Raw genomic sequence first — 27,622 nt, 5'->3', positions numbered from 1 at the left:
TACAGTGAACACAATCTCATACTTCTGAAGGTTTGAGGGTGCTGCCTGTTCCATACTCCCCCTACTCCTCATCTAGCCTTTTAGGGGTACAAACAATAGTAATTGGGGCCTAGTGTGGTTGTGTACGTGTGATATACATACACTTTTTTGGGATCATATTTTCTATTCCGCTATTTAATCAAAAACCTTTGGGGATCAGTTAAATTGGGGGATAGTCTGTGTTGGTACGTGTGAGAGAGATCCACCTTTCCAAGTTGTTGGGGTTCATCTCATACTTCTGAAGGTTTGAGGGTGCTGCCTGTTCCATACTCCCCCTACTCCTAGCCTTTTAGGGGTACAAACAATAGTAATTGGGGCCTAGTGTGGTTGTGTACGTGTGATATACATACACTTTTTTGGGATCATATTTTCTATTCCGCTATTTAATCAAAAACCTTTGGGGATCAGTTAAATTGGGGGATAGTCTGTGTTGGTACGTGTGAGAGAGATCCACCTTTCCAAGTTGTTGGGGTTCATCTCATACTTCTGAAGGTTTGAGGGTGCTGCCTGTTCCATACTCCCCCTACTCCTAGCCTTTTAGGGGTACAAACAATAGTAATTGGGGCCTAGTGTGGTTGTGTACGTGTGATATACATACACTTTTTTGGGATCATATTTTCTATTCCGCTATTTAATCAAAAACCTTTGGGGATCAGTTAAATTGGGGGATAGTCTGTGTTGGTACGTGTGAGAGAGATCCACCTTTCCAAGTTGTTGGGGTTCATCTCATACTTCTGAAGGTTTGAGGGTGCTGCCTGTTCCATACTCCCCCCTACTCCTAGCCTTTTAGGGGTACAAACAATAGTAATTGGGGCCTAGTGTGGTTGTGTACGTGTGATATACATACACTTTTTTGGGATCATATTTTCTATTCCGCTATTTAATCAAAAACCTTTGGGGATCAGTTAAATTGGGGGATAGTCTGTGTTGGTACGTGTGAGAGAGATCCACCTTTCCAAGTTGTTGGGGTTCATCTCATACTTCTGAAGGTTTGAGGGTGCTGCCTGTTCCATACTCCCCCTACTCCTAGCCTTTTAGGGGTACAAACAATAGTAATTGGGGCCTAGTGTGGTTGTGTACGTGTGATATACATACACTTTTTTGGGATCATATTTTCTATTCCGCTATTTAATCAAAAACCTTTGGGGATCAGTTAAATTGGGGGATAGTCTGTGTTGGTACGTGTGAGAGAGATCCACCTTTCCAAGTTGTTGGGGTTCATCTCATACTTCTGAATGTTTGAGGGTGCTGCCTGTTCCATACTCCCCCTACTCCTAGCCTTTTAGGGGTACAAACAATAGTAATTGGGGCCTAGTGTGGTTGTGTACGTGTGATATACATACACTTTTTTGGGATCATATTTTCTATTCCGCTATTTAATCAAAAACCTTTGGGGATCAGTTAAATTGGGGGATAGTCTGTGTTGGTACGTGTGAGAGAGATCCACCTTTCCAAGTTGTTGGGGTTCATCTCATACTTCTGAAGGTTTGAGGGTGCTGCCTGTTCCATACTCCCCCTACTCCTAGCCTTTTAGGGGTACAAACAATAGTAATTGGGGCCTAGTGTGGTTGTGTACGTGTGATATACATACACTTTTTTGGGATCATATTTTCTATTCCGCTATTTAATCAAAAACCTTTGGGGATCAGTTAAATTGGGGGATAGTCTGTGTTGGTACGTGTGAGAGAGATCCACCTTTCCAAGTTGTTGGGGTTCATCTCATACTTCTGAAGGTTTGAGGGTGCTGCCTGTTCCATACTCCCCCTACTCCTAGCCTTTTAGGGGTACAAACAATAGTAATTGGGGCCTAGTGTGGTTGTGTACGTGTGATATACATACACTTTTTTGGGATCATATTTTCTATTCCGCTATTTAATCAAAAACCTTTGGGGATCAGTTAAATTGGGGGATAGTCTGTGTTGGTACGTGTGAGAGAGATCCACCTTTCCAAGTTGTTGGGGTTCATCTCATACTTCTGAAGGTTTGAGGGTGCTGCCTGTTCCATACTCCCCCTACTCCTAGCCTTTTAGGGGTACAAACAATAGTAATTGGGGCCTAGTGTGGTTGTGTACGTGTGATATACATACACTTTTTTGGGATCATATTTTCTATTCCGCTATTTAATCAAAAACCTTTGGGGATCAGTTAAATTGGGGGATAGTCTGTGTTGGTACGTGTGAGAGAGATCCACCTTTCCAAGTTGTTGGGGTTCATCTCATACTTCTGAAGGTTTGAGGGTGCTGCCTGTTCCATACTCCCCCTACTCCTCATCTAGCCTTTTAGGGGTACAAACAATAGTAATTGGGGCCCAGTGTGGTTGTGTACGTGTGATATACATACACTTTTTTGGGATCATATTTTCTATTCCGCTATTTAATCAAAAACCTTTGGGGATCAGTTAAATTGGGGGATAGTCTGTGTCGGTACGTGTGAGAGAGATCCACCTTTCCAAGTTGTTGGGGTTCATCTCATACTTCTGAAGGTTTGAGGGTGCTGCCTGTTCCATACCCCCCCTACTCCTCATCTAGCCTTTTAGGGGTACAAACAATAGTAATTGGGGCCTAGTGTGGTTGTGTACGTGCGAGATACATACACTTTTTTTGATCATATTTCCTATTCCGCTATTCAATAAAAACCTTTGAGGATCAATTGAATTGCGGGATAGTCTGTGTCGGTACGTGTGAGAGAGATCCACCTTTCCAAGTTGTTGGGGTTCATCTCATACTTCTGAAGGTTTGAGGGTGCTGCCTGTTCCATACTCCCCCTACTCCTCATCTAGCCTTTTAGGGGTACAAACAATAGTAATTGGGGCCTAGTGTGGTTGTGTACGTGTGATATACATACACTTTTTTTGGATCATATTTTCTATTCCGCTATTTAATCAAAAACCTTTGGGGATCAGTTAAATTGGGGGATAGTCTGTGTTGGTACGTGTGAGAGAGATCCACCTTTCCAAGTTGTTGGGGTTCATCTCATACTTCTGAAGGTTTGAGGGTGCTGCCTGTTCCATACTCCCCCTACTCCTCATCTAGCCTTTTAGGGGTACAAACAATAGTAATTGGGGCCCAGTGTGGTTGTGTACGTGTGATATACATACACTTTTTTGGGATCATATTTTCTATTCCGCTATTTAATCAAAAACCTTTGGGGATCAGTTAAATTGGGGGATAGTCTGTGTCGGTACGTGTGAGAGAGATCCACCTTTCCAAGTTGTTGGGGTTCATCTCATACTTCTGAAGGTTTGAGGGTGCTGCCTGTTCCATACCCCCCCTACTCCTCATCTAGCCTTTTAGGGGTACAAACAATAGTAATTGGGGCCTAGTGTGGTTGTGTACGTGCGAGATACATACACTTTTTTTGATCATATTTCCTATTCCGCTATTCAATAAAAACCTTTGAGGATCAATTGAATTGCGGGATAGTCTGTGTCGGTACGTGTGAGAGAGATCCACCTTTCCAAGTTGTTGGGGTTCATCTCATACTTCTGAAGGTTTGAGGGTGCTGCCTGTTCCATACTCCCCCTACTCCTCATCTAGCCTTTTAGGGGTACAAACAATAGTAATTGGGGCCCAGTGTGGTTGTGTACGTGTGATATACATACACTTTTTTTGGATCATATTTTCTATTCCGCTATTTAATCAAAAACCTTTGGGGATCAGTTAAATTGGGGGATAGTCTGTGTCGGTACGTGTGAGAGAGATCCACCTTTCCAAGTTGTTGGGGTTCATCTCATACTTCTGAAGGTTTGAGGGTGCTGCCTGTTCCATACCCCCCCTACTCCTCATCTAGCCTTTTAGGGGTACAAACAATAGTAATTGGGGCCTAGTGTGGTTGTGTACGTGCGAGATACATACACTTTTTTTGATCATATTTCCTATTCCGCTATTCAATAAAAACCTTTGAGGATCAATTGAATTGCGGGATAGTCTGTGTCGGTACGTGTGAGAGAGATCCACCTTTCCAAGTTGTTGGGGTTCATCTCATACTTCTGAAGGTTTGAGGGTGCTGCCTGTTCCATACCCCCCCTACTCCTCATCTAGCCTTTTAGGGGTACAAACAATAGTAATTGGGGCCTAGTGTGGTTGTGTACGTGTGATATACATACACTTTTTTTGGATCATATTTTCTATTCCGCTATTTAATCAAAAACCTTTGGGGATCAGTTAAATTGGGGGATAGTCTGTGTCGGTACGTGTGAGAGAGATCCACCTTTCCAAGTTGTTGGGGTTCATCTCATACTTCTGAAGGTTTGAGGGTGCTGCCTGTTCCATACCCCCCCTACTCCTCATCTAGCCTTTTAGGGGTACAAACAATAGTAATTGGGGCCTAGTGTGGTTGTGTACGTGCGAGATACATACACTTTTTTTGATCATATTTCCTATTCCGCTATTCAATAAAAACCTTTGAGGATCAATTGAATTGCGGGATAGTCTGTGTCGGTACGTGTGAGAGAGATCCACCTTTCCAAGTTGTTGGGGTTCATCTCATACTTCTGAAGGTTTGAGGGTGCTGCCTGTTCCATACTCCCCCTACTCCTCATCTAGCCTTTTAGGGGTACAAACAATAGTAATTGGGGCCCAGTGTGGTTGTGTACGTGTGATATACATACACTTTTTTTGGATCATATTTTCTATTCCGCTATTTAATTTAACTGGGCCTCCATGCGAGACCTGTGTGCCTTGTTGCGCTGTTTTGAGTACTCCACCAACATGGCCAGTGGCAATGACGCCGTTCTCAGCTTAACTATCCCACTTCTATGCCTCCTTGAAAAAACAATTCGGGCGATGATGGAAGAGGATGTGGCACAGGATGAGGAGGAGGAGGAGGATGAAGAGGTAACATTTCCAAGGCTTTCAGGGCAGTCATTCGCAAGGGGCTCCGAGGGTGGGTTCCTGCACACGCAAACGCCAGGGACGCAATTGTCCAGCAGGGGCACAGTTCTGGAGGATGAGGAGGATGAGGAGGAGGAGGAGCTGGAGGAGGAGATGGAACCATGTTCACAGCAGGGTGGCACCCAGGCCAGCTCATGGCCATCACTGGTGCGTGGCTGGGGGGATACAGAGGACACGGACGATACACCTCCCACAGAGGACAGCCTTTCGTTGCCTCTGGGCAGCCTGGCACACATGAGCGATTACATGCTGCAGTGTCTCCACAACGACCGCCGAGTTGCCCACATTCTAACTTGTGCTGATTACTGGGTGGCCACGCTGCTGGATCCCCGTTACAAGGACAACGTACCGTCCTTAATTCACTCACTGGAGCGCGATCGCAAGATGCGCGAGTACAAGCGCACGCTGGTAGACGCCATGCTGCTGGCATTCCCATCTGACAGCGGGGCCACAGTGGAAGCACAAGGCAGAGGAGGAGGAGGAGGAGGTCGCCAACGCAACCAGGGCACCGCCAGCACCTCAGAAGGCAGGGTTAGCATGGCCGAAATGTGGAAAAGCTTTGTCAGCACGCCACAACAAACAGCAGCACCAGCAGCTCAGATGGAACGTCTTAGCAGGAGGCAGCATTTTACCAACATGGTGGAGCAGTATGTGTGCACACGCCTACATGTAGTGAATGACGGGTCTGCCCCCTTCAACTTCTGGGTCTCCAAATTGGGCACATGGCTTGAGCTTGCCCTTTACGCCTTGGAGGTGCTGGCGTGCCCTGCAGCCAGTGTATTATCTGAACGGGTATTTAGCACGGCTGGGGGCGTTATAACAGACAAGCGCAGCCGCCTGTCCAGAGACAATGTGGACAAGCTCACGTTCATTAAAATGAACCAGGCATGGATCCCACGGGACTTTTCCGTACCTTATGCAGAATAGCAATGGATACCGACCTTACCCACCCATTGTTCCATTTTTGCTCTTTCTCACTCTTTTGGGGTGTACCCTCATTTAAAATTTTTGAAAAGAAGCAGTGTTGGCTACCTCGTCCTCCTCCTCAGGGCCAGATTAATGTAGGGGCTATTGGAGCTGCAGCTCCAGGCCCCTACCTTTTATATAGGCCCCGGGTTGGCCATATTCACTGTTACCGCTCTTCTGTCACTTGTAAACACAGAAGTCTGGCTTCTATGCTCGCTTCCCCAGGCAGCACCCTCAGAACCTCCCCACACAGCGTGAAGGCCGGACAAGGAGGGACAGTTGGCGATGCATGGATGTGTTTATGGGCTTCAGAGACAGCATCCCATGTTGAATTAGGCATGCATGGCTGCACCCTTCCTCCTCTGGGTGCATGGCAAGGCACGGCCCTTAAGGCCCTTCAAAATCCTCAGCACCAAGCCCATGATGCTCTTAATCCGGCCCTGGTCCTCCTCCACCGCCGCTTCCACCTACACCGCCCATAGGTGTGCGCAGCCTATTGCATTAAGGTGTGCACCCCAAAGTTGAAATACACATGCATGTGTTTGCCAGCAGGGAGAGTAATGTATCGGGGCCATGTACCTGTAGGCAAGGAGAAATAGAGCAGAGCAGGTCCAAGGGAGATCTTTCCCATCTCCTCACTGGCAATGCTATGTGCCCTAGGTGATTAGGGTGTGCCCAGGCACACCCAGCACACCCTGTGCGCACGCCTATGTCACCGCCACATCCACCACCACCTCAACCTCCCTCCTACTCCATATGGGCCTCGTCCTTCAGAGATGAAGAAGAACATTGTTTTATTTTTCTGTTTTTTTTTTGTTGTTTTAAGTTATTTCCCTATCCACATTTGTTTGCAGAGCACTTGCCATGCTCTTAATTACGTTTTGCTGCCATTTGCAGCACTCTAGCCCTTTCCTTTGGTGTTTTAGAGCCATTTTAGTGCCTTAAAGTTCGGGTCCCCATTGACTTCAATGGGGTTCGGTGTCCGGGAAAAGTTCGGTAAAAGTCCGGGACACGGACCCGGACTTTTTTTTAAAGTTCGGCCGAACCCGTCGAACACGGACATCTAGGTGTTCGCTCAACCCTATTTATAACTACTTTAAAGGTTTCACGATAGTGTGACATTCTAATCAAGAGATTCTCCTGGAGATTACCCTGTTATGAGTACTCTAGAAGGCTGAATTTGGGAAAACATTACAGCAAACCTTAAATATAGAAACGAATTGTGGGATTTGGTGATTGACAATTACAGAAGTGATCACAACGTAAATTATAAAATGTCAACAAGAGCAAACTTCGACATCATGAACCACATTGGCTTTCATATCTACAGCATGACAACCTATTCCTACCTGTGTATTCCTAGCGGGCGTAAAAAAAAAGTCCAAGAGCACCATCAGGCAGACGTATGCCCCTGATGGGTTAAAACTTGTTGCTAGCCTCAGGTCCAAATATAGCTACATCCTTACAGTTTCAGCATAAGATTATTGATTTCTTATTTTTAAGGAGGAATGTTAGAGGGTTCACAATTGTGCTTCAATATCTAATCATGTCAGAAATTACTACTACTGGTACTATTTATTCTGAAGTGCTACTTAAAGGCTTCTTCAAGGCATAATGTTTCTGACTTATCTTGAAACCAGTTTTCAGACTTTTTCCTGAATGGACTTTATCATGATTAACCCTTCTCTGACAACACAATGTATATAGAAAGCAGAATATGTAATGAAATTTTTAAATAAATTATGTGCATGGCCATCTTTACATTGAATTGTGACCACATCACCTTGACTCAACCAGGTTTTACTTTTGATATATGCAATGAAGACTTTTACTGAAGAGGGGAAATGATTCCTAATTGCTAAAAATCTTCCAACATCTTGGGACCCTCTGATGATCTCTTTCCATTTTGACCCAGGTCTATATACACAATGTGTTGCTTACCTGCTTCTCAACCTTCACCACTCTTCCCATCATACTAAGTTCATCAGCTGCCTCTACTTCATGTCCAATAGGGGTTTTCTCTCCTTTTTCCCGTGGCTTCTTCTCCATAGGAACAGGACCTCGGCCGATAATTTGGTCTACTCTGTAACAGTGAGTCAACAATAAAACTGATTATAAACAGAACTCATGCAGCAATGTGCTGCAAAAATAAACCTACAATAACTGGGTCCCACAAAGAATCCAATCTGGGTGAGTGGTCTGTACAATTGGTGCACCAATATTATGGCTGTTGCAGCTTCCAAAACTCTTGGGAAAGAGAAATACTAAAAAACAGTAAAAACAGACAAGAGGCACAATACATAGTACAGTTACACCTTTTATTGAACTGAATAAAAAATAAAACTATTGCACTCACATTTAGTGGACGAATAGGCAGCGCCTCACACAGAACAAAGTTTTTCCTTTTTTTATAAGAAGTGATCCCATTCCCTTTGTTTTTAGCTGTATAAGAGCTGGGGGGGGGGGTAGCAGTAGCACACTGAGCTTCCTAGTGAATGGCTGTGCAGCAGGGACATGTCAGGACAAGTCTGACCATTGGAGAAGAGCAGGCTGAGTTCCCAGCACATCAAGAGACCTGACCACGCTGTGCTCTCCTGCTTAGTGTGATCAGTTTTTAATTGGAAAGCAGGGGTGTAATGATATCCTGCACGGGATATCCTAAAAGCTGTCGCAATCAACCATTTTGTCACAGCAACCATTTTGTCAAAGCAGCCATGACAGTTTACAAAGACACTCACTCACACAGCCCCCTCCTTGAGGTAATTAATTCCTGGAATGCAGGGAGTTTCGACTTCAATCAAGCCATTATCTGAACAGATGTAAAGCCATAACCCGAGCAAAGGAGAATAAGGGCTAATGGGTCGTAAAACAGAGCCATTTAAGAGCTCTGTTAATTGAACACATTTACACACAAATTTATAACTTTAAACACAAACAAGATATGTCTCTAGAAGGTGTATAGTTAAATGCAAAATAAAATACTGATCGAATTGAGACCATGCATGATCACCCTATCACATATAGAATAGAAGATAGCAATAAGATATTCCCTGTGTGATAATATATTCATGTTTAGTATCTTTTGAAGCCAAATCACATGCTGAATGATAAACTAGCAGTTTTAAGAATGTAACCATTACATACTTCGAGATATGAATTATGTTATAAATCTGTCTATACGGGAGGTTCCTTGGTATTGTCGTAAACTTTAGGGCCGCCCATGGCCACTGTGTTTATTGGTCAGGGACCTCTGTTAACACCCCCTGCGGTCTCAGAGAAAAAGAGAGAGCGAGAGATGGGGTTAGGGAGTTCTCATGGTAACATCAACAAAGGAACATCTATCAAGTTGGAGAACCGATCACACTGGCTCAACTTCTGAAACTCTGATAATACTCAGGACATTGAATGCAAGTATTCTTACTTCTCAATCCTATATCTTATTCTTCTAAATTGCTGAATTATGTCGCTATTTCTTTAAAACACTTTTTTCTGTAAATATTTTATTTGCACCAATTTTAACCTTTTTATTATTAAAACTTTATTTTGAAAAGTGTTAATCTTGTCCCTAAGCTCTTAATGCAAACTAACAATGAACCTGTCTCTTGAAGAGTGCTACTGTATAGAATAAATCCTCTGAACATTCCTGTCTGTGGTGACAGTGCGTGTTACAGATGATTATTCTAAAGTCATAATTGGTATTTCTAAAATTACGAGCATCCGCTGGGCTCATCCTAACGTAGCGGTGGTGGCAGTGAAAGGGTTAATTGCTTCATTAGCCCGGTGACAATCGCTCTCAGCCTGCTGGCATCTAGATTGTGGTCCCGCAAGCTGGGAAATCTATGTGCCGGGTGCAGCTGAGAGTGGCATTGTAACGCAAGTGACGGCAGGGTGTGAGATTGCCTGGTCCTTGGTCATCAGTTAGTGAGAAGGGCAGGGATCTGATACCGGCCACCGTCACAAGGGGGACTGGCAGGAACACCAGAGATTTTACATAAAGGAAACAATACAAAGGAAACAGGATACTTTTTTATACAAGTACTGGAACTGGAGAGAGTCCAGAGAAGGGCAACAAAGCTAATAAAGGGACAAGAGGATCTAAGCTATGGGGAAAAACTACAAACATTAAACTTAATCTCTCTGGGGAGGAGACTCTTGAGAGGGGATATAATAGTGATGTACAAATACAGTGCTGGTGACCCTAGCATAGGGAACAAACTTTTCAGTGAAAAGGAAATTAAAAACACATGAGGCCATTCACTGAAATTGAGTTTTAACCCTAAACTGCGTAGAGGTTTATTTACTGTCAGAGCGGTAAGGATGTGGAATTCTCTTCCACAAGCAGTGGTATCAGCAGGGAATGCTGATAGTTTAAAAAAACTATTAGATGGGTACCGTAATGATCACAAGATACTGTACAGGGATTTAAAATGTACTATTGACATAAACACAAGCACGCTCCCACTGCACAGGTTGAACTTGATGGACTGGGGTCAGCGGGTCTAAGGTAGTGAGCCCTTGTAGATCCCCAGTTCAGGATTCCTCAGGGCATGGAGTCTAAGCCCCAGCCTGCTTCTTCACTAGGGCCCCTGATGGTAGGGATGGACTTGCAGCAAGCTGAAACCAGGTCCCGGCCCCTAGGTAGGCCCAGCTGAAGATGCGGAGACCTCTGGCATGTGCAGAGTAAGCAGCAGACAAAAGGATATCCAAGAGACAAGCGAAAAGCCGAGGTCAGGGCAGGCAGCAAACAAACACAGGCGGAAAAACAAAGCCGGGGTCGGTACGCAGTAAATCAGATACAATAGCCTAGGGGTATACAGATGGGAGCTCAGAGAACAGTGAAGTTGCTCAAGCAATGAGGGTTACACTGAGTAAATCTTATATAGACAAGCCAACTAGGAGGCGGGCTAGAAAGTGGTGAAGGGACAGGAAATGAAAGCACACAGGATATAGACGATGCCCATAGGAGATCACAGCCATACCACACAAGTGAAAAGAAGCAAGGTTCAAGCACTGCAGCAAGGAGGTAAGAGTATACAAGCAAAAACTACAGGCTAACTTGGTGTCTTTTTTCAACCTTACCAACTATGTAACTATGTAAGTACATGGTACAGCAGGCACATATCAGGAATATGAAGTGTTAGGGTAACAAACTTTTTAAACAAAAAAACAAGAGCCATGGTTGTCATGATGATGCTTTTCAGGGGCCTGTCTCCTCTTTGTCAAGTCTGGACTTGACAAAGGGGAGACATGCCCTGGAAACCTGTCATCATGGCAACTATGGCTCTTGTTTTTTTGTTTTAAAAGTTTGTTACCCTAACACTTCATATTCCTGATATGAAGTGTTAGGCTAAATCTTGACGAGGCATCTGGTTTCTTGCTGTTTAGAGTGCTGGTGGGAATTCGCTTAGCCGAGAGTGCAGTGCATCACTGTGCCGCTCTTGTTTTTATGTTCAAGTCCCCCCAGCTCTCTTTTGCCCAAATTGCCACCACGGCTAGTGTCATCGTAGTGGGGTCCCGTATCCTGGGGATCAGGACAATATAACACAGGGATTGAGACAATACAACACGGAGCATCCACGAATCACCTGTTTCTCCCATAATATGTTAATATGTTAATATGTTTGAATACCACTCTGGAATAATTTTTCATACCCCCTTCTGAACCTGCTTCCACTGCTGTTAGTTGAGTGTAAGATATTGCCAATTTGCCCACCAAATGTGAGTGCAATGGTTTTATTTTTTAATCAGTTCAATAAAAGGTGTAACTTCACTAATATGTATTGCACTTCCTGTCTTTACTCTCTAAAACTGTATATACAGTATCTCACAAAAGTGAGTACACCCCTCACATTTTTGTAAATATTTTATTATATCTTTGCATGTGACAACACTGCAGAAATGACACTTTGCTACAATGTAAACTAGTGAGTTTACAGCTTGTATAACAGTGTAAATTTGCTGTCTCCTCAAAATAACTCAACACTCAGCCATTATTATCTAAACCGCTGGCAGCAAAAGTGAGTACACCCCTAAGTCAAAATGTCCAAATTGGGCCCAAACTGTCAATATTTTGTGTGGCCACCATTATTTCCAGCACTGCCTTAACCCTAATGGGCATGGAGTTCACCAGAGCTTTACAGGTTGCCACTGGAGTCCTCTTCCACTCCTCGATGACGACATCACGGAGCTGGTGGATGTTAGAGACCCTGCACTCTTCCACCTTCCATTTGAAGATCCATCACATTTACCTTCATCTTCTTTAACAAGGCAGTGGTCATCTTGGAGGTGTGTTTGGGGTCGTTATGTTGGAATACTGCCTTGCGGCCCAGTCTCCGAAGGGAGGGGGATCATGCTCTACTTCAGTATGTCACAGTATATGTTGGCATTCATGGTTCCCTCAATGAACTGTACCTGCCCAGTGCGGGCAGTACTCATGCAGCCCCAGACCATGACACTCACACCACTTGTCTTTGTGCTCCTCCCCTGGTTGCTGCCACACACGCTTCACAGCATCTGAACCAAATAAGTTTATCTTGATCTCATCAGACCACAGGGCATGGTTCCAGTAATCCATGTCCTTAGTCTGCTTGTCTTCAGCAAACTGTTTGCAGGCTTTCCTGTGCCTCATCTTTAGAAGAGGCTTCCTTTTGGGACCACAGCCATGCAGACCAATTTGATGCAGTGTGTGGCATATAGTCTGAGCACTAACAGGCTGACCCCCAACCCCTTCAACCTCTGCAGCAATGCTGACAGCACTCATACGTCTATTTCCCAAAGACAACCTCTGGATATGATGCTGAGCACTTGCACTCGGCGTAAAAGCGAGTGCAAAAGCAACACAGCTCATCACCCTGAACACATCATCCCCACTGTCAAACATGGCAGCATCATTGTTTGGGCCTGCTTTTCTTCAGGAGGGACAGGGAAGATGGTTAAAATTGATGGGAAGATGGACGGAGCCAAATACAGGACCATTCTGGAAGAAAACCTGATGGAGTCTGCAAAAGACCTCAGACTGGGACAGAGATTTGTCTTCCAACAAGACAATGATCCAAAACATAAAGCAAAATCTACAATGGAATGGTTCACAAATAAACATATCCAGGTGTTAAAATGGCCAAGTCAAAGTCCAGACCTGAATCCAATCGAGAATCTGTGGAAAGAACTGAAAACTGCTGTTCACAAACGCTCTCCATCCAACCACACTGAGCTCGAGCTGTTTTGCAAGGAGGAATGGGCAAAAATTTCAGTCTCTCGATGTGCAAAACTGATAGAGACATACCCCAAGCGACTTACAGCTGTAATCGCAGCAAAAGGTGGCGCTACAAAGTATTAACTTAAGGGGGCCGAATAATTTTGCACGCCCAATTTTTCAGTTTTTTATTTGTTAACAAAGTTTGAAATATCCAATAAATTTCGTTCCACTTCATGATTGTGTCCCACTTGTTGTTGACTCTTCACAAAAAAATACAGTTTTATATCTTTATGTTTGAAGCCTAAAATGTGGCAAAAGGTCGAAAAGTTCAAGGGGGCCGAATACTTTCGCAAGGCACTGTATATATGTATATATATATATATATATATATATATATATATATATATATTTTTTTTTTACAGTAGTATTTTAATCCAGGCTTTCTAATATGTAGTGTACTACTGACCGACACTGGAGGCTTTTTATTCGTCCCAGCATATCTAGATGGCCAGCGGAGTACTGCTCAATCACATCCTTCACATCGTATGGGCGAAGAGTCTCCTTGAATTTCCTCTTTGCTACCAGGAACTTTAAGATCCTATAGGAATGAGACATAATATACCCTGGGTCAGAATATTACATAATTTATTATTCCAAAACCTTTAGACTAAAGATATAGAATTCAATACAATACCTTTAAATGTGCTTTTTAATAAGAGGTATTCATGTTTGCATTGTTTTTTTTGTAATTCATTTTATTTAATAGCTGTCCGGAATATTGTTGTGTTTAGCTATATTCATTCTGCAGTACTCATAACAGTATATTATGCTCACCGAAAGGCTCTGACCAGTGTTTTCACAGTTGGCATTATTTCCTCCATAGTTAGATCACTGGGGAGCCTCTTCTCATCATTACTGTCATCTCCTGCTCCCTCTGCTGGGAGGAAAAGATAATGTTCACATAATTGTGGAATTGCAGCCAGTTACTATCTACCTCTTTTAAACAGCACACAAATTGCTAAAAATGCAGTTTTCACTGGTGTATGGGTCATTTGGGGATTTCAGTAAAAATTTATGGTGCCCTCTTACTAAGCAACATTAAATACACATATTGCACATTGCTGCAAACAGCAATAGATTGCAATCTGGTTGTGTATCCCTTCTATTTGTCTATGCTGTAGAGTCATGCAAAATATTCCTCGTAGTTCATGACAATGAATTTTGAAGATTTGAAGTTTGGTCCTGCATTGGGGCAAAAAAACAAAATTGTAGCCCCCTAGACACAAGGCATATAAAGGCTGGAAGGCAAGTGAAGATCCCCTTTTAAATTGCAAATGTAATGCTTAAAGACATTGGGATCTTCTGCACTTCTGGTGTCTTATGTGGTTGTGACAGACATAAATAATCTAGATTAGTAATAAAACAAAACTCACATGCGAGAGGCATGGGGGATGTGGCAAAAGACAATGTGGAAATTGCAGTGTGTCCATAGTACAGTTATTTCTCAGTCTGACCTTAACTAACAATATTCACCTTCCTTGTCAGTTATTTGTATATATTATTACATTACTGAAATGCAAATTGGTTCCATTTAGAAAAAAAATAAATAAATAAATAATAATAATTTTGATATTTTCTTTTGCAGCCATTAATTTGATATATATATTTTTTTTAAATAACAATGGTGCCTTGATCTGTCGGCACCTGTACTGTGTTTTCAGATCACGGGCATGGTAAGGTTTAAATTTGCTGAATCTGCATACTATTACTCACCTCTGCTGGACATTCTTCGACCTGCACACGATCAAAAGATCAATTTATCTGATACCTGCTTGGCTACTATCTTTAACAACTTTCTGGAATGGATTTAACTTGGACCGGGTTTTGTCTACCTCCTGCCTTGGCCATCTGTCTGAAGGACCATGCTCTGCACTTTAGTACCACACTTGGTATTTTAGCTAGTCAGCTGTCATCATCTGAGCTTTCCCATGTGTTGCATTTCAGTGTGTTGGCAGCACAACATCTGTAACAGCAGCAGCTCTGGTGAAAATCTGACGCACTTAAGATGCACCTTGGCAAGAGTTCAACACCCCTACTGGTTACATGAAGGATCCACTATATCCCATGATGATATTACATTCGTTTTTACAATCTTATGTTATTCTTGTGGTTCAATGGATTGGACTAACAGATTCTTACTGGTATATCTTCTTTAAATACCAGTGGCTAAGTTTCCAGTTCTTTTCACAGTAATTTTGCAAAAGAGGATGCTTTTCGTTTACAACTGCTTTCTATCTTTATTTTACAGCATAGAGAATACAGCCAGAGGACAGTGATTCTTTTGTTTGGCTCTAAAATTACTGCAGCAGAGATCTGATTTTGGAGTTCTAGAGAGATGAACCCCCACTTAGACATCAGGCGCAACTGGTGATTCAGACCTCACAACATTTGATTATTAAATTTGGATGATTCTAACCTTTAACATTTGATTAAACCTTGTTGGTTGTGTTAACCATTAGATTATTCCTTTCACAATTTCTATTTATTTCTAGAACAATAGTTCTTCAATCAGCATAATGGTTTACTCACCATCTGTCTGTGGTTTTGGTTTAAGCCTTAAAGAAGCCCGAAACCGAGTACGGTCATTAAAGCTCCAACTCTTCTGCACCTTTGTAGGACTATGTGATTCTGCAGGGAGGTCTAGTCCAGGAGAAGTTCGTTCTGGAGGAGCCAGATACTGTTTGCTGCGTGCACTCTGCTTTGGAGCACCTGTACCCCGCATTCGATCTTTCAGTCCTACCTTAGTGCTAGGGATTTTGGAAAACAGAATACAAACAGTTTTCAGATTTTACAAAGACAAGCAAATAACTGGGTTATAGGAGAGAGGAGGTAGAAACATATTAAGGGTAGTGAAAAGGAATGAAATAAAAGAATTGTGAGGGGACAGGACAGCGATAGAGAAAAAAAGGTATTCTCCTTTCTCTTAAGCATATGTACCTAATCTTTATGCTACCTCTAAAAAGGAATACTTTGAAAAGATACTGGTAGAAGTTAAAAGTTGCTGCTTCTTCTACAAACATAATGATTGATGCCTGTGGGACTTGCCAATAAAGTTTACCCCTTTAAAATGTATTATTGTGATCTTTCAGAAATCCATGCATTTTCTGAACCAGATGACAACAAACCAGACTGGATTCTCATTATGGTGAAAATATGGTCTGATAGAGGTCCAAGATTAGAGCATAAAATTGTACAATGTTTGCTAAAGCTGTAGCTTTGATTCTGCTATATTTTTAAATAAAGAACAGTGTAAAAACATGGATATCTAATGCTAGAATATCCATACATTATAGATTTCAAAAAGGACCCTGAAAAAGATTTTTATCCTAAAAAGCAACTCTTTCACCATGTTGAGTACTCATGTCTGGAGTTATCTAACAAGCCATTCTCGGAGGAACAAATCTAGTTTAAATTCCAAGGCAACAAACAGCCTCTCTTTCAAAACATGACCTTTCACATTCCATTTCATACAAAATCCCAAGACCACAAGACAGATCTGTAAAGCACCTTATGTATGGCACTTGCTTCACCTGGAGATAGCTTCTTGTAGTGTGTTATAATATACTTCAGTACTGCATGCTGCCAAGGCAGGCGATTCTACAATCCTCATTCCTCTACTGCGATGCTTCACACCTCATTCCTCTACTGCGATCCCAGGAAACCATCTGCATGCAAACACATCTTAAGGATACTCTTAAGTCCTTGTCAGCTATGAGTGCCACAACAGCTGGAGACCTTCATAGCAATGAAAGGGTTTAAGAAATATTGCCACTAATTTAACCAATGCTTGCCAGCAAAATTGAAAAATGTAAAAATGCATTTTTTTATGATACATTATAACTGCTGGTACTTGATGGATTAAATTAAGAACTTAAAGTGTTGGGGAAATAGTCATAAATCAATACATTACAGCATAATTACCATGAAAGATGTCTATATATTATGACACAATGGATGAGGGAAAGCTCTGGATAAACAACTGCAACTGGAAACTTGAATATAGACCTGATAAATGGCCAGAATCTTTGTTTATAGTTTATGAAGCTTTAATTTGTAAGAGTTTGCTCCCTCTTTTCCTGTATCCCAATACATAGAAACCCTCTGGAAGTTTTAGCCAGTTTTGCAGATAGGAAGCACAATTCTCGGACCTTCCTGTAAATAGAATTTCTACTTTAGGCTGGACTTTATGTGGCCAATTCAGACACGCACATGCACATCATCATCTCATTCCAATAGATAAATACCTGGGCTTCCAACCAGCGTACAGACGAAAGAAACTCCGCTTATTACTGTAAAAAGGTCAGTGATTACTATTACAAAGAGTCCCATTTGCTAAAGGAAGGCATTTGCTGGAAATGTGAATTTGAAATGTATATATTGTTATTATATTACACAACAGCAAGGTTGTCTCAGGATGTAGAAGATTCTTATGAACATGTTGACTAGCACTCATTTGAACACTTGATAAAAGAAGACATACTGTATGCATCTATAAAACGTCAAGTCCTGCATGAATTGAAAATTGAATTAAAAAGACACTTGTTGGCACATTCCTGTACTTATAATCTCCCTATACAGTGTGGAGCCAAAACAAAAGCCTGCTCAAGCAAGACAGAAATCTGTCATGAAACAAAACCCTAGAGGTAATATTTCCCTATATTTGGTCATTGTAATCCACCATTCTGTCTCAGGGATGTTAGAATTGACTATGCTAGACCAAAAAAATTAGGTATGAGAGAAAGCAGGGATTGTAAAGTGAATTTAGTGACAGAGTTAAGAAAAGAAAGAGTAGGTGACAGTCACAAACAATACACTGACAGCCACAAAACAAAGAAAATATAAAGACACTTCATAGTCAAAGGGGCCAGCAATCCTGCATTCAGATGTCTGCAATGCACTTCACAGGCCAATGCTTCAAAAGCATTCATATGATGTACCGCACTACAGCGAGCTCTCACATTCTGTTCTGTGTAAACAAGAGATCATTCAAGGAAATCCTTTGCCTTCTGCACTTGATGTATTTAGAAATCTCAATTCTGACTATCATATATCATATACAGGTATGAGACCTCTTATCTCAAAGCATAGGTGAATTTAAATATTGAGATAAAACATTTACTGTTATCCTATACCAAACTTATGGAGAAAATAAATGTAATATTATTTAGAGAATAGATAAACAAAAATAAAAAATTAGGGCCTTTGTAAGTCTCTTCTAAAAAAAACTCTTTTCTTTTCTTACTAACAATTTCTTTTGGGGGTATACTGCCTGAAGTGCAGTGCAATGAGCCATTCCTGACATTTACTGTATAAGTGGCCACCCAATGGCTGAAATAGGGAAATTGTTGGGCTAGAAGTGGTGGAGAAGATGGCGGCAAATGGGGTGATGAGGGATAGCACTGGACTGTCAATGCTCGCATTATGGTAAGAACATCCCCTGCAAATAGCCAGGGCTGCCATCAGGGGGCAACAGCCCATACACATTAGGGAGCCCAGGTGTCCCGAGGGGGCCGAGAGCAGGGCCCTGGTGTTCCCCCACTGTGTGTGTGGGGTGGGCCGCTTCTTCTAGTTTTGATGTATGGCCACTCTGTTTGGGATTTATGCCCATATCAGTGGCAGGCTCTTGTTTAGGTGATGCGCGTGTGTGGGAATTCTCCTTGCATGCACAGTTGAGAGCGGGGCCTGGTGCTGTCACAGGCTGACATCATCCCCACCCACCACTACCATTGACCCCATCCACCAAGACTGCCACTGATCCCATCCAGGTGTATAACTACGGGGGACACATGTGCAACCTGGCCCCATGCTCCAGGGGGCCCGTGTGGCCCCCTGTACACCTGGATGGGGGGACGGAGGGGGAAGCATATAGAAGAACCAATCACTCCATTTACCTCCTGCAGCCGCTAAATGCTCGCTTCTTCTCCTCCCCCTCCCGCAGGCATTCAGTGGCCAGGTGGTCAGGTCCAGGGGGGCCCAGGCCAAAAGCTGTGTATGGGGCCCCAAAATTTCTGATGGCTGCCCTGCAAATGGCAATTTAGTTTTGCATTTTTGTCAAAATCACTTCTCCAGAAAACTGTAGTAGGCATGAGTATAATATGACATGCCTTGGTGCAAGGGTTATCCAATTAACCCTACTTGCCCTGTATACATTGCTTTTGTCTCAAGATTCATTTATTAACCCCGCAATAAGGATCATCCTTTGTTTTTTTATTTGTGGAATCTCTGCCCCTTATGTAATTTTAGGCTTGGTACTAACCTCTCTAACCCTGCTGTTCTGGGCACTGGCCAACAAGTGTCTGATGTTAACAAAACAGCCATCAGCATGTATCTAATGTATCAGTTTTTATGATTTTTACCTTAATGCTTCCATGTGCAGTTAATGTTGCACATGTTTTCTTTAATTTATTTTCCTGCAAATGCTAACTGATGCAAACACATGTAAATTAACGCAAGTGGCTTATGTTAGCTCATGTAAACATGTAAGTATGTACAAGCACATGAACCGAAACAGAAAAAAAAACAGTTGGCTGCTTCCCTTAGTATGATTCTACATGTTAAGGAAGGCCACTTGTGTGTGAATGAAGCTTGAAGTAGTTCTGTGAGTAATAGGAAGTAAAAAATGCGTTATTACTGATGAGCTCACTTGAACTTACAGATTGCAATGTCAGATTGTTTACACACACACAGATTACACAGTGAGGCTGCAATAGTTCAGAAAGGAAATTGATGGATACAATCACGTCAAAAAATGTAATCCTAAAAATTTACAACAATGTGAGAAATTCTTAAATACACAAATTATTTCTCATGCCCCTATATGCATTGCTATGCTGCTTTGCAGGCCTCTCTGCCATGAAACACGTGGACAAACACTGGGCACTTCTAACACTGTCAGGACACCCATACCTTTCCCCTGCACAGAAAGGATGTGCTGCAGATTTCAGAGCAGGGGAGACTGGGTGATAGCGAGGAGATCCCTGACAAAGCCTAGCTCCTCCATTTCGGCTGCGGGTTCGATGCCAGGTATCAAACAAAAGAAGTAGCTCTCTGAAGGGTGAATATACAATAGCAAGTTATATTTCCGATGGCAATACCAGGAGATGGAAGCAAATGATGAGACATTATTGTAAAAATCTCCCTCTATGCCTAGAAAACTTGACACCCCAGAGCAAATACTATCCTATGGCAGCTAGTTTTGTTATCTTGCTAATTACTTAAGCCTAGTACACACTGCAATTTTTTTTTTTTGTTCAACCCAGCAGGCTAAACAAAAAAAAACAAAAAAAGACAGCTTAGGGTGGTGCCACTGTACTAACAATCTGACGTTAGTACAGTGATCTCCCCTGCTGTTCTATTGTATTCTGACAGGGAGATGAATGTTGAACAAATACCACTTCCATTGTCAATTGCTGAATTTTGCATGACTGCATTCTTTTTAAAGTGAACATATCTGTGAAGGTTCCCACATATCCAGGTCATAATATAGCTAGTAATAGCTAGTCACATTCATCTGGACTTGTTCTCTAAAACTGAAGATGTTTCATAGCTTTTCCAAGCCACTTTTTTTGTTGTAATGAGTGTCAGGAACATACCCTAGCATTTATATCTATATAGGTAGCAAAGTCACCTTAATGTAATCACTATGGAAAGTGTTGAGGCAAATGTTGATTACCTAAGAACACGGGAGGTGTGAAAGTTGTAGAACCACCCTGTTCTGTTTACATAATCACAATCTGCATATATGGTAATCCCTTGAATTACAGGGCTGTTGGTGTGAATTGTTGTCAAATTGCTGTGTAGGGATGGTAAAATGGCATCATACAGTATGTTGAAGATAGATGGTGTTGAGGGCCTCTCTCCCCTGTTCAGGAATGGTTGTTCCCGTTTTAAAAGTGGACTTTCCAAATGCAGTGCAAAGTAAAATATTCATTTAGCTCCCCCTCTCCTAGTAGTATGTACTCACGTTTCCTTGGACTTCAATATCAAGGTCCTATTGCTGGTGTCTTTTGGCACAGAAGGGTTAGTCTTCAGTGAAAATGATACTGACACAGTAGATGTAGGGGGTTGCTTTTACTTTAGGAAGGGTTAGGCACATGTCAAACCTGCAATCCTGTAGCAGCAACTCAACAGGATCACTCAAAAGGGCAGAAATAATACTTACCTGTTTATACAGCATCATTCCATCACTGGCTGGGTGAGTGAGGCTTTGATTCCTTGCTGATGGCAATGACAATTAATCTACCTTAAATGCAAGTCAGATTTGTCTCACTCTCCTGGAAGCAATACTGCACAAAGAGAAGAGTATTTTTCTGCCTTCTTTAGGGATCCCATTGTTATTTAACAATCGCTGGCTACTTGATCTCAAGTGAGATACAAGGTTAGTGGTAGGGCTACATGGGTTGTTAGTGTTAAGGATACAGGGAGGGTTAGTGGTAGAGCTACAGTGAGTGTTGCAGGGTTACAGAGAGAACAAACTTCAGTGTTAGTGGTAGAACTACATGGAGGCAGTGCTGTATCTTGGCCTAGGCCGACAAGGCCCAGGCCTAGGGCGGCATTTTGCAGGGGGGCAGCAAAAAAGCTGTACCCTGCACGAAACAAAAACAGCCTTCTCCAGGCTCCCTCAGGAAAAGGGTCCCCGTCGGCTTGCACTACACTTTTAGTATAGTGCCAGTCTCATGGGGCGAATTGGGCCAGAGGGCAGGGTCCTGGAGGCAAATCTGGCACCCACATAAAGCGGTCACACTGCTACCTGCCGGTATGATAATACAGGCGGGTGAGGACATTGGGACAGACCGCAGGCCGCCAACCACACTTAATACAACTGGTCCGACGGCCCCCAATGCTAATAAGTTTGGCACTGCAGCCTAATGCTCCACCTACCCTCCTCCGCCCCAGGTATGGCAGGCATCATTTCAATAATATATTTTCTATTTCTTTAAACATCCTTGTCCTTGAGTGAGCATATTGAATTGCATCATATACAATTAAGACATTTAATTGTATATGATGGCAATAATATTTTGGACCTGCTTACCTCATATGTGCTATTGCAATATGTCACTGGGTTAGTAAGATTACTCCTATCGTATAAGATATTTGGACTTTTTTTGCTGCCACTGATTATTTCACTTATTTGTATAATGACTATGGACGTCCTAGTCATTATACAAATAAGTGAAATATCCCTAGAATTACAATCAGTGGCAGCAAACACAAGTCCAAATATCTTAGGCTGCACTAATGGGCACTGATAGGCTGCACTGGTGGCCACTGATGGGGCTAAAACTCATATGCTGCACTGATGAGGTTGCATTGATGGGCAGTAATGAGGCAGCACAGATAAGGCTGCACTGATGAGGCTGAACTTATGGGAACTGATGAGGCTACGCTGATGGGCACTGATACACTGTGGTTGTGGGTTACAGATGACAGAATGGGTCATAAACAGGAAGGGTGTGGCCTTTACAGTAAGGGGTCATATTTAAATTAGGGGGTGCGCAAGTTTAGTCAGGCCTAGGGCAGCACTAAACCGAAATACACCACTGCATGGAGGGTTAAGCCTAGTTCACAAGCTGAATGTCAGTCGGCATTGGCCAGTTCAGTAGAAACCAGCTGACATTCTACCAATGTGTAGGGCAGCCTGTCCGACAGAAGCTTCTGTCGAAGGTTCATCATGACCACAAAAGGTCTGCCAACCGGTTGCCGATCAGCTCTCTCAGCCAATGCCTAAAAGCATTGACCAGTGTGTTCTGGCGGGGGGCCACCCCCCCTGTCAGAACACAATAGCTCAACAGGGGAGATCACTGTACTAACAGTTGATTGTTAGTACAGCGGCTCTGACCTGAGCTGTCAGCTCTGTTTCATTCAACCCACTGGGTTGATGAAAAAAAAAAAACGAGTGGTGTGGATGAGGATTAAGTGTGAGAGTAGGTTTACGGGGAAGGTTATTTTAAAGATTATTGGTAGGGTTACAGGCAAAAATAGTGTGGATTTTAGTGGTAGGTTTACAGAGAAGGTTAGTGAGAGGGTGACAGGCTGGGATAGTGTGGAAGTTAGGGGTAGACTTACACGGAGGGTTTGTTGTAGGATTACAGTAAGGGTTAGCACTAAAATTAGTGGTAACCTTACAGAAAGGGTTTTCGTGAGAGTTAGGCTACATTTACACAGGTGATTAGGGGCATATATCAGATTCCTGCAGTATGAATCAGTGGATTCTAGCAGTTAGGATCACAGGTGTATGCAAACAGCTGCATATATCCATTTAGGGAGAAATGTGTGACCCTGGGCACAATCTTTCTGTGTCAAGGGTCATTCTTCCATTACTAACTGCAGGTGACCAATGGATGTGTGGATACAAACCTCCATGGCTCATGTCAACCTGACTTTGCTTTGTGCAGTCTTTCCGGTCGCAGCTGTTCACATACACAGGCACATGTAATGGCTGTCATATTATTGCAGCAATGAGAATTCAATAATTCTTTGCCGCATAAATCTGCTGTATGCCTCTAATCGCCTAGGAAAATGTAGACTTAGAGTAGTGTTTTGTGCCGAAATTTACCAGCGTTGTCCTTCTGGCACAGAAATCAAGTGCATTATTAAACAAAACCCACGTTTTGGAAAGGTTATGTACAGTTTACACTTTGACTCAGAATGGCCATGTTTTTTGGCTAGAGTGCAGAAAATGTAAAAAAAAAAAAAAAAAAATGTAAAGTTCGGGGGTCCAAAACTCCATCGATTTCTATCAGTATTGGTAATGGTAATATTAACATTACTGTCCCAGAAAGCAAGCCAGTGAATATGTACTAGTGAGCCATCAAAAACAGGTATACCTAGTTATTTGCAAAGCGGCCCAATATGTTTAAGCAATGTGCAAGCACATTGTAGGGTCAGCATTAGTAGGTTACAATCACAGAAATCTAACCTTCCATACACATTATCATATTAAAGCCCAAATGAAGTCACACATAATTTCTTTACTCTGTATCTTAGTTTTTGTGATACATTTTTGTCTGGAAATGCTTTAAAATACCATCACCACACCGGCTAGTAACAGTAATACCCCTCATCACAAGATTCTTCACACTGGACTGTACAGTCATATTTAGACACTGCACAATGGGTGTAGCAGGAAAGTGCAAGTCCGACTATGGAAATGGAACTTGTTAGTACAATGTCTGACTGCATATGTATTTTTGTGGCTTCAGTTAGGCTTTGCGTTTCAAGTGAAACTATGTTTATGCAATGAGACCAGCTAAAACATTGAACTTAAATGTTCAAAAAAAGGTTACATTATTATATAAAGCTGTACAGTATATCAAACATACATATAAACAATATACCTATGATATAAATACATAAGAGATTACTGTAAATCTTCTACTTCCTGAAGAAAGAAAACTTGAAACTGAAGTATTATTGGTAGAATTAAATGCAATATAGTTAAAAAGAGCTTGAACGTTAAACATAATCAATCTTACTAAACAACCTGCAAAGTTGTAAATGCACAGATTACATCCTTCAATATCAAGAATCTAAAGTGACAACCTCTATTTAGAGTAGAGCTCACTGATACAATATTTGCCTCAATGTTAGGAGGAACAAGAATCTTACGACCATGCCTTTAGAAAGTGTATATACCTAGTCTAGCCCATTCGAGGAAAAATGACAGCGTCTATGAAAGGACACCAAATCAGCCCACTGGTACTTACCTTTCCAGTGTTCCCCAGTCCCCTTCCTCTGTCTAAAAAGGCACTAATGTGCCCCATGTTGGATGATGTTGGTGCCTAGGAGGAGCAGTGACATTACCCACTTTGCATTGTAGCAGTGCTTTGGACCTAGTAATTGGCTGCTGGATCAAAGCACTGTCACATGGGAGGTGGTCACATGCTTTCCCATACCTGAAAGCACCTAATTTGTGCTGTTGGAAGCAGAGGAAGATGTGGCAGGAAATTGCTGGAGAGGTCTTTGAGCACTAAATGTGCAAAAGAACAGTGTCTCTTTAATAGCTGTTGAAAAGAGGAGTCCTTCCTAACTTACCCCGTAGCTAAAGTGCTGGACATAATTTAAAAGATTACACCTACAGTGGGGAAAATAATTATTTGATCCTCTGCTGATTTTGTAATTTTGCCCACTTACAAAGAATTGAACGGCCTATAATTTTTAATTTTTATCATAGGTGTATTTTAAATGATGGAGACAGAATATAAACCCAAATTCCCCCCAAAAAACATATAAATCAAATGTTATAAATTAAGTTGCAGTTCAGTGAGTAAAATAAGTGTTTGATCCCCAAGCAAAACATGACTTACTACTTGGTGGAGAAACCCTTGTTGGCAAGACCAGAGGCAAGATGTTTCTTGTAGTTAGTGACCAAGTTTGCACACATTTCAGGACAGATTTTGGTCCACTCTTTGTCACAGATCTTCTTTAAATCCTTAAGGTTTCTTGGCTGTTGCTTGGCAGCTCAAGGTTTCAGCTCCCTCCAAAAATGTTCTATAGGATTAATGTCTGGAGACTGGCTAGGCCACTCCATGACCTTAATGGGTTTCTTCTTGAGCCACTTCTTTGTTGCCTTGGTGGTATGTTTTGGATCACTGTCATGCTGTATGATTCATCCATGACCCATCTTCAGTGTTCTGGCTGAGGGAAGAAGGTTCTCACCCAAGATTTTACAATACATGGCCTCCCAATGCCCCAAAGTCAGTCTGTACCTTTAGTGGAGAAACAGCCCCAAACAATCATGTTTCTACCTCTTTGCTTGACTGTGGGGATGGTGTTCTTAGGGTCATAGCCAGCATTTTTCTTCCTCCAATCATGATGAGTCCCCCTCCTCAAGAACATCTAAATGATTCAGATAAGGATTGGGAGAAAGTGCTGTGGTCAGATGAGACCAAAATGTAGCTCTTTGGCATTAACTCGACTCGCCTTGTTTGGAGGAAGAAAAATGCTGACTTTGACCCTAAGAATACCATCCCTACAGTCAAGCACAGGTGGAAACATGATGCTTTGGGACTGACTGACCTTGCCATATTAAAGGCCAATGGAAGGGGCCATGTATTGTGAAATCATGGATGAGAACACTGGAAAATTGGTTGTAGATGAGTGTTCCAGCATGACAACGACCCAAAACATACCGCCAAGGCAACAAAGGAGTAGCTAAAGAAGAAGCACATTAAGGTCATGTGGACAAGTCAGTCTACAGACCTTAATCGCATAGAAAAGTTATGAAGGAAGCTGAAACTTGGAGTAGCCAAGAGACAGCCAAGAAACCTTAAGGATTTAGAGAAGATCTGTAAAGAAGAGTGGACTGAAATCCCTCCTGAGATGTGTGCAAACCTGGTCACCAACTACAAGAAATGTCTTATCTTTGTGCTTGCCAACAAGGTTTTCTCAAACAAGTACTAAGTCATGTTTTGCTTGGGTAACAAAAAATACTTATTTTACTCGCTGAACTGTACCTTAATTTATAGCATTTGTTTTTTGTGGGGTTTTTTTTTTTTCTGGATTTTTGGTTGATATGCTGTCTCTATCGTTTAACCACTTGCCGACTGCCTAACGCCGATCTACGTCGGCAGTCAGCCCCTCACAGGCAAAGTGACGTAGGGCTACGTCACTAGCTTGTGAGGGTCTAGGGAGCGAGCGCGCGCCCCCGGAGGCGCGCTCCCGCTCCCGCGTGGTCACGGAACCCCCCGAGCGTGTGACCAGCGGACCCGATGTCCGCCGGTCACTCGGCGATCGGCGGGGGAGAGGGAGAATGTCAGGCAGCTTGTGTAAACAAGCTGCCTGTCATTCTCCTCGCTGTAAAGACACTGATAAAACGGATCTAGTATGTAGATCCGTTGATCAGTGTCCTTACAGCTCAAGCCACAGCCAATCACAGTAGAAAGCACGCCCCTAGGGATACACACAGCCCCTCCCTTCCAAATAAAGTTAACCCCTTCACAACCAGTGTATTTTTACAGTAACAGTGCATATGTATAGCACTGATTACTGTAGAAATGTCACTGGTAACCCCAAAAGTGTCACAAATGTCAGTCAAGGGTCCGATCTGTCCGCCCCAATGTCGCAGTACCGCAAAAAAAAATCGCAGATCGCCGCCATTACGCGTTAAAAAAAAAAAACAACAAAAATGACAAAAATCTTTCCCTTTGTTAGTAAACGCGATAACTTTTTCGCAAACCAATCAAAATACGCTTTTTGCGATTTTTTTTACCAAACATATGTAGCATAAAACAAATTGGCCGAAAATTTTAAAAAATTTTGATTTTTACTTTTTTTTTTGGGGGAATTTCATATAAAAAAATGTGAAAAATATTGTTATTTTTGCAAAATTGACGCTCTTTTTTTGTTTATAGCGCGTGATCAAAAAATCGCACAGGTGATCAAATACCACCAAAAGAAGCTCTGTTTGTGGGAAAAAAAGGACGTCAAATTCGTTTAGGTACAGCGTCGCACGACCGTGCAATTGTCC

General features: G+C 42.3%; 1 protein-coding gene across 5 annotated transcripts in view; it reads right to left on the bottom strand.

Moving 5' to 3' along the window:
- KCNQ4 (potassium voltage-gated channel subfamily Q member 4) overlaps window positions 1–27,622 on the bottom strand; it is a 332,459-nt gene that overhangs the window by 5,590 nt on the left and 299,247 nt on the right. The window contains exons 9-14 of one of the 5 annotated variants that reach the window (XM_082246982.1): window positions 20,059–20,199; window positions 17,397–17,441; window positions 15,682–15,899; window positions 13,927–14,026; window positions 13,559–13,690; window positions 7,839–7,980 (exon numbers count right to left, since the gene is read on the bottom strand). In XM_082246982.1, the coding sequence (XP_082103108.1) occupies window positions 7,839–7,980; window positions 13,559–13,690; window positions 13,927–14,026; window positions 15,682–15,899; window positions 17,397–17,441; window positions 20,059–20,199 (778 nt within the window). Of the gene's footprint in view, window positions 1–7,838; window positions 7,981–13,558; window positions 13,691–13,926; window positions 14,030–15,681; window positions 15,900–17,396; window positions 17,442–20,058; window positions 20,200–27,622 lie in introns of all 5 variants that reach the window. The other 4 variants (XM_082246978.1, XM_082246979.1, XM_082246980.1 and 1 more) reach the window with 4 other exon arrangements.

This window comes from Pelophylax lessonae (genome assembly GCF_965119305.1).
Source record: "Pelophylax lessonae genome assembly, chromosome: 2".
NCBI lineage: Eukaryota > Metazoa > Chordata > Amphibia > Anura > Ranidae > Pelophylax > Pelophylax lessonae.
The sequence above is the reverse complement of the archived record's forward strand: the minus strand, read 5'-3'. Positions and strand labels throughout refer to the sequence as shown.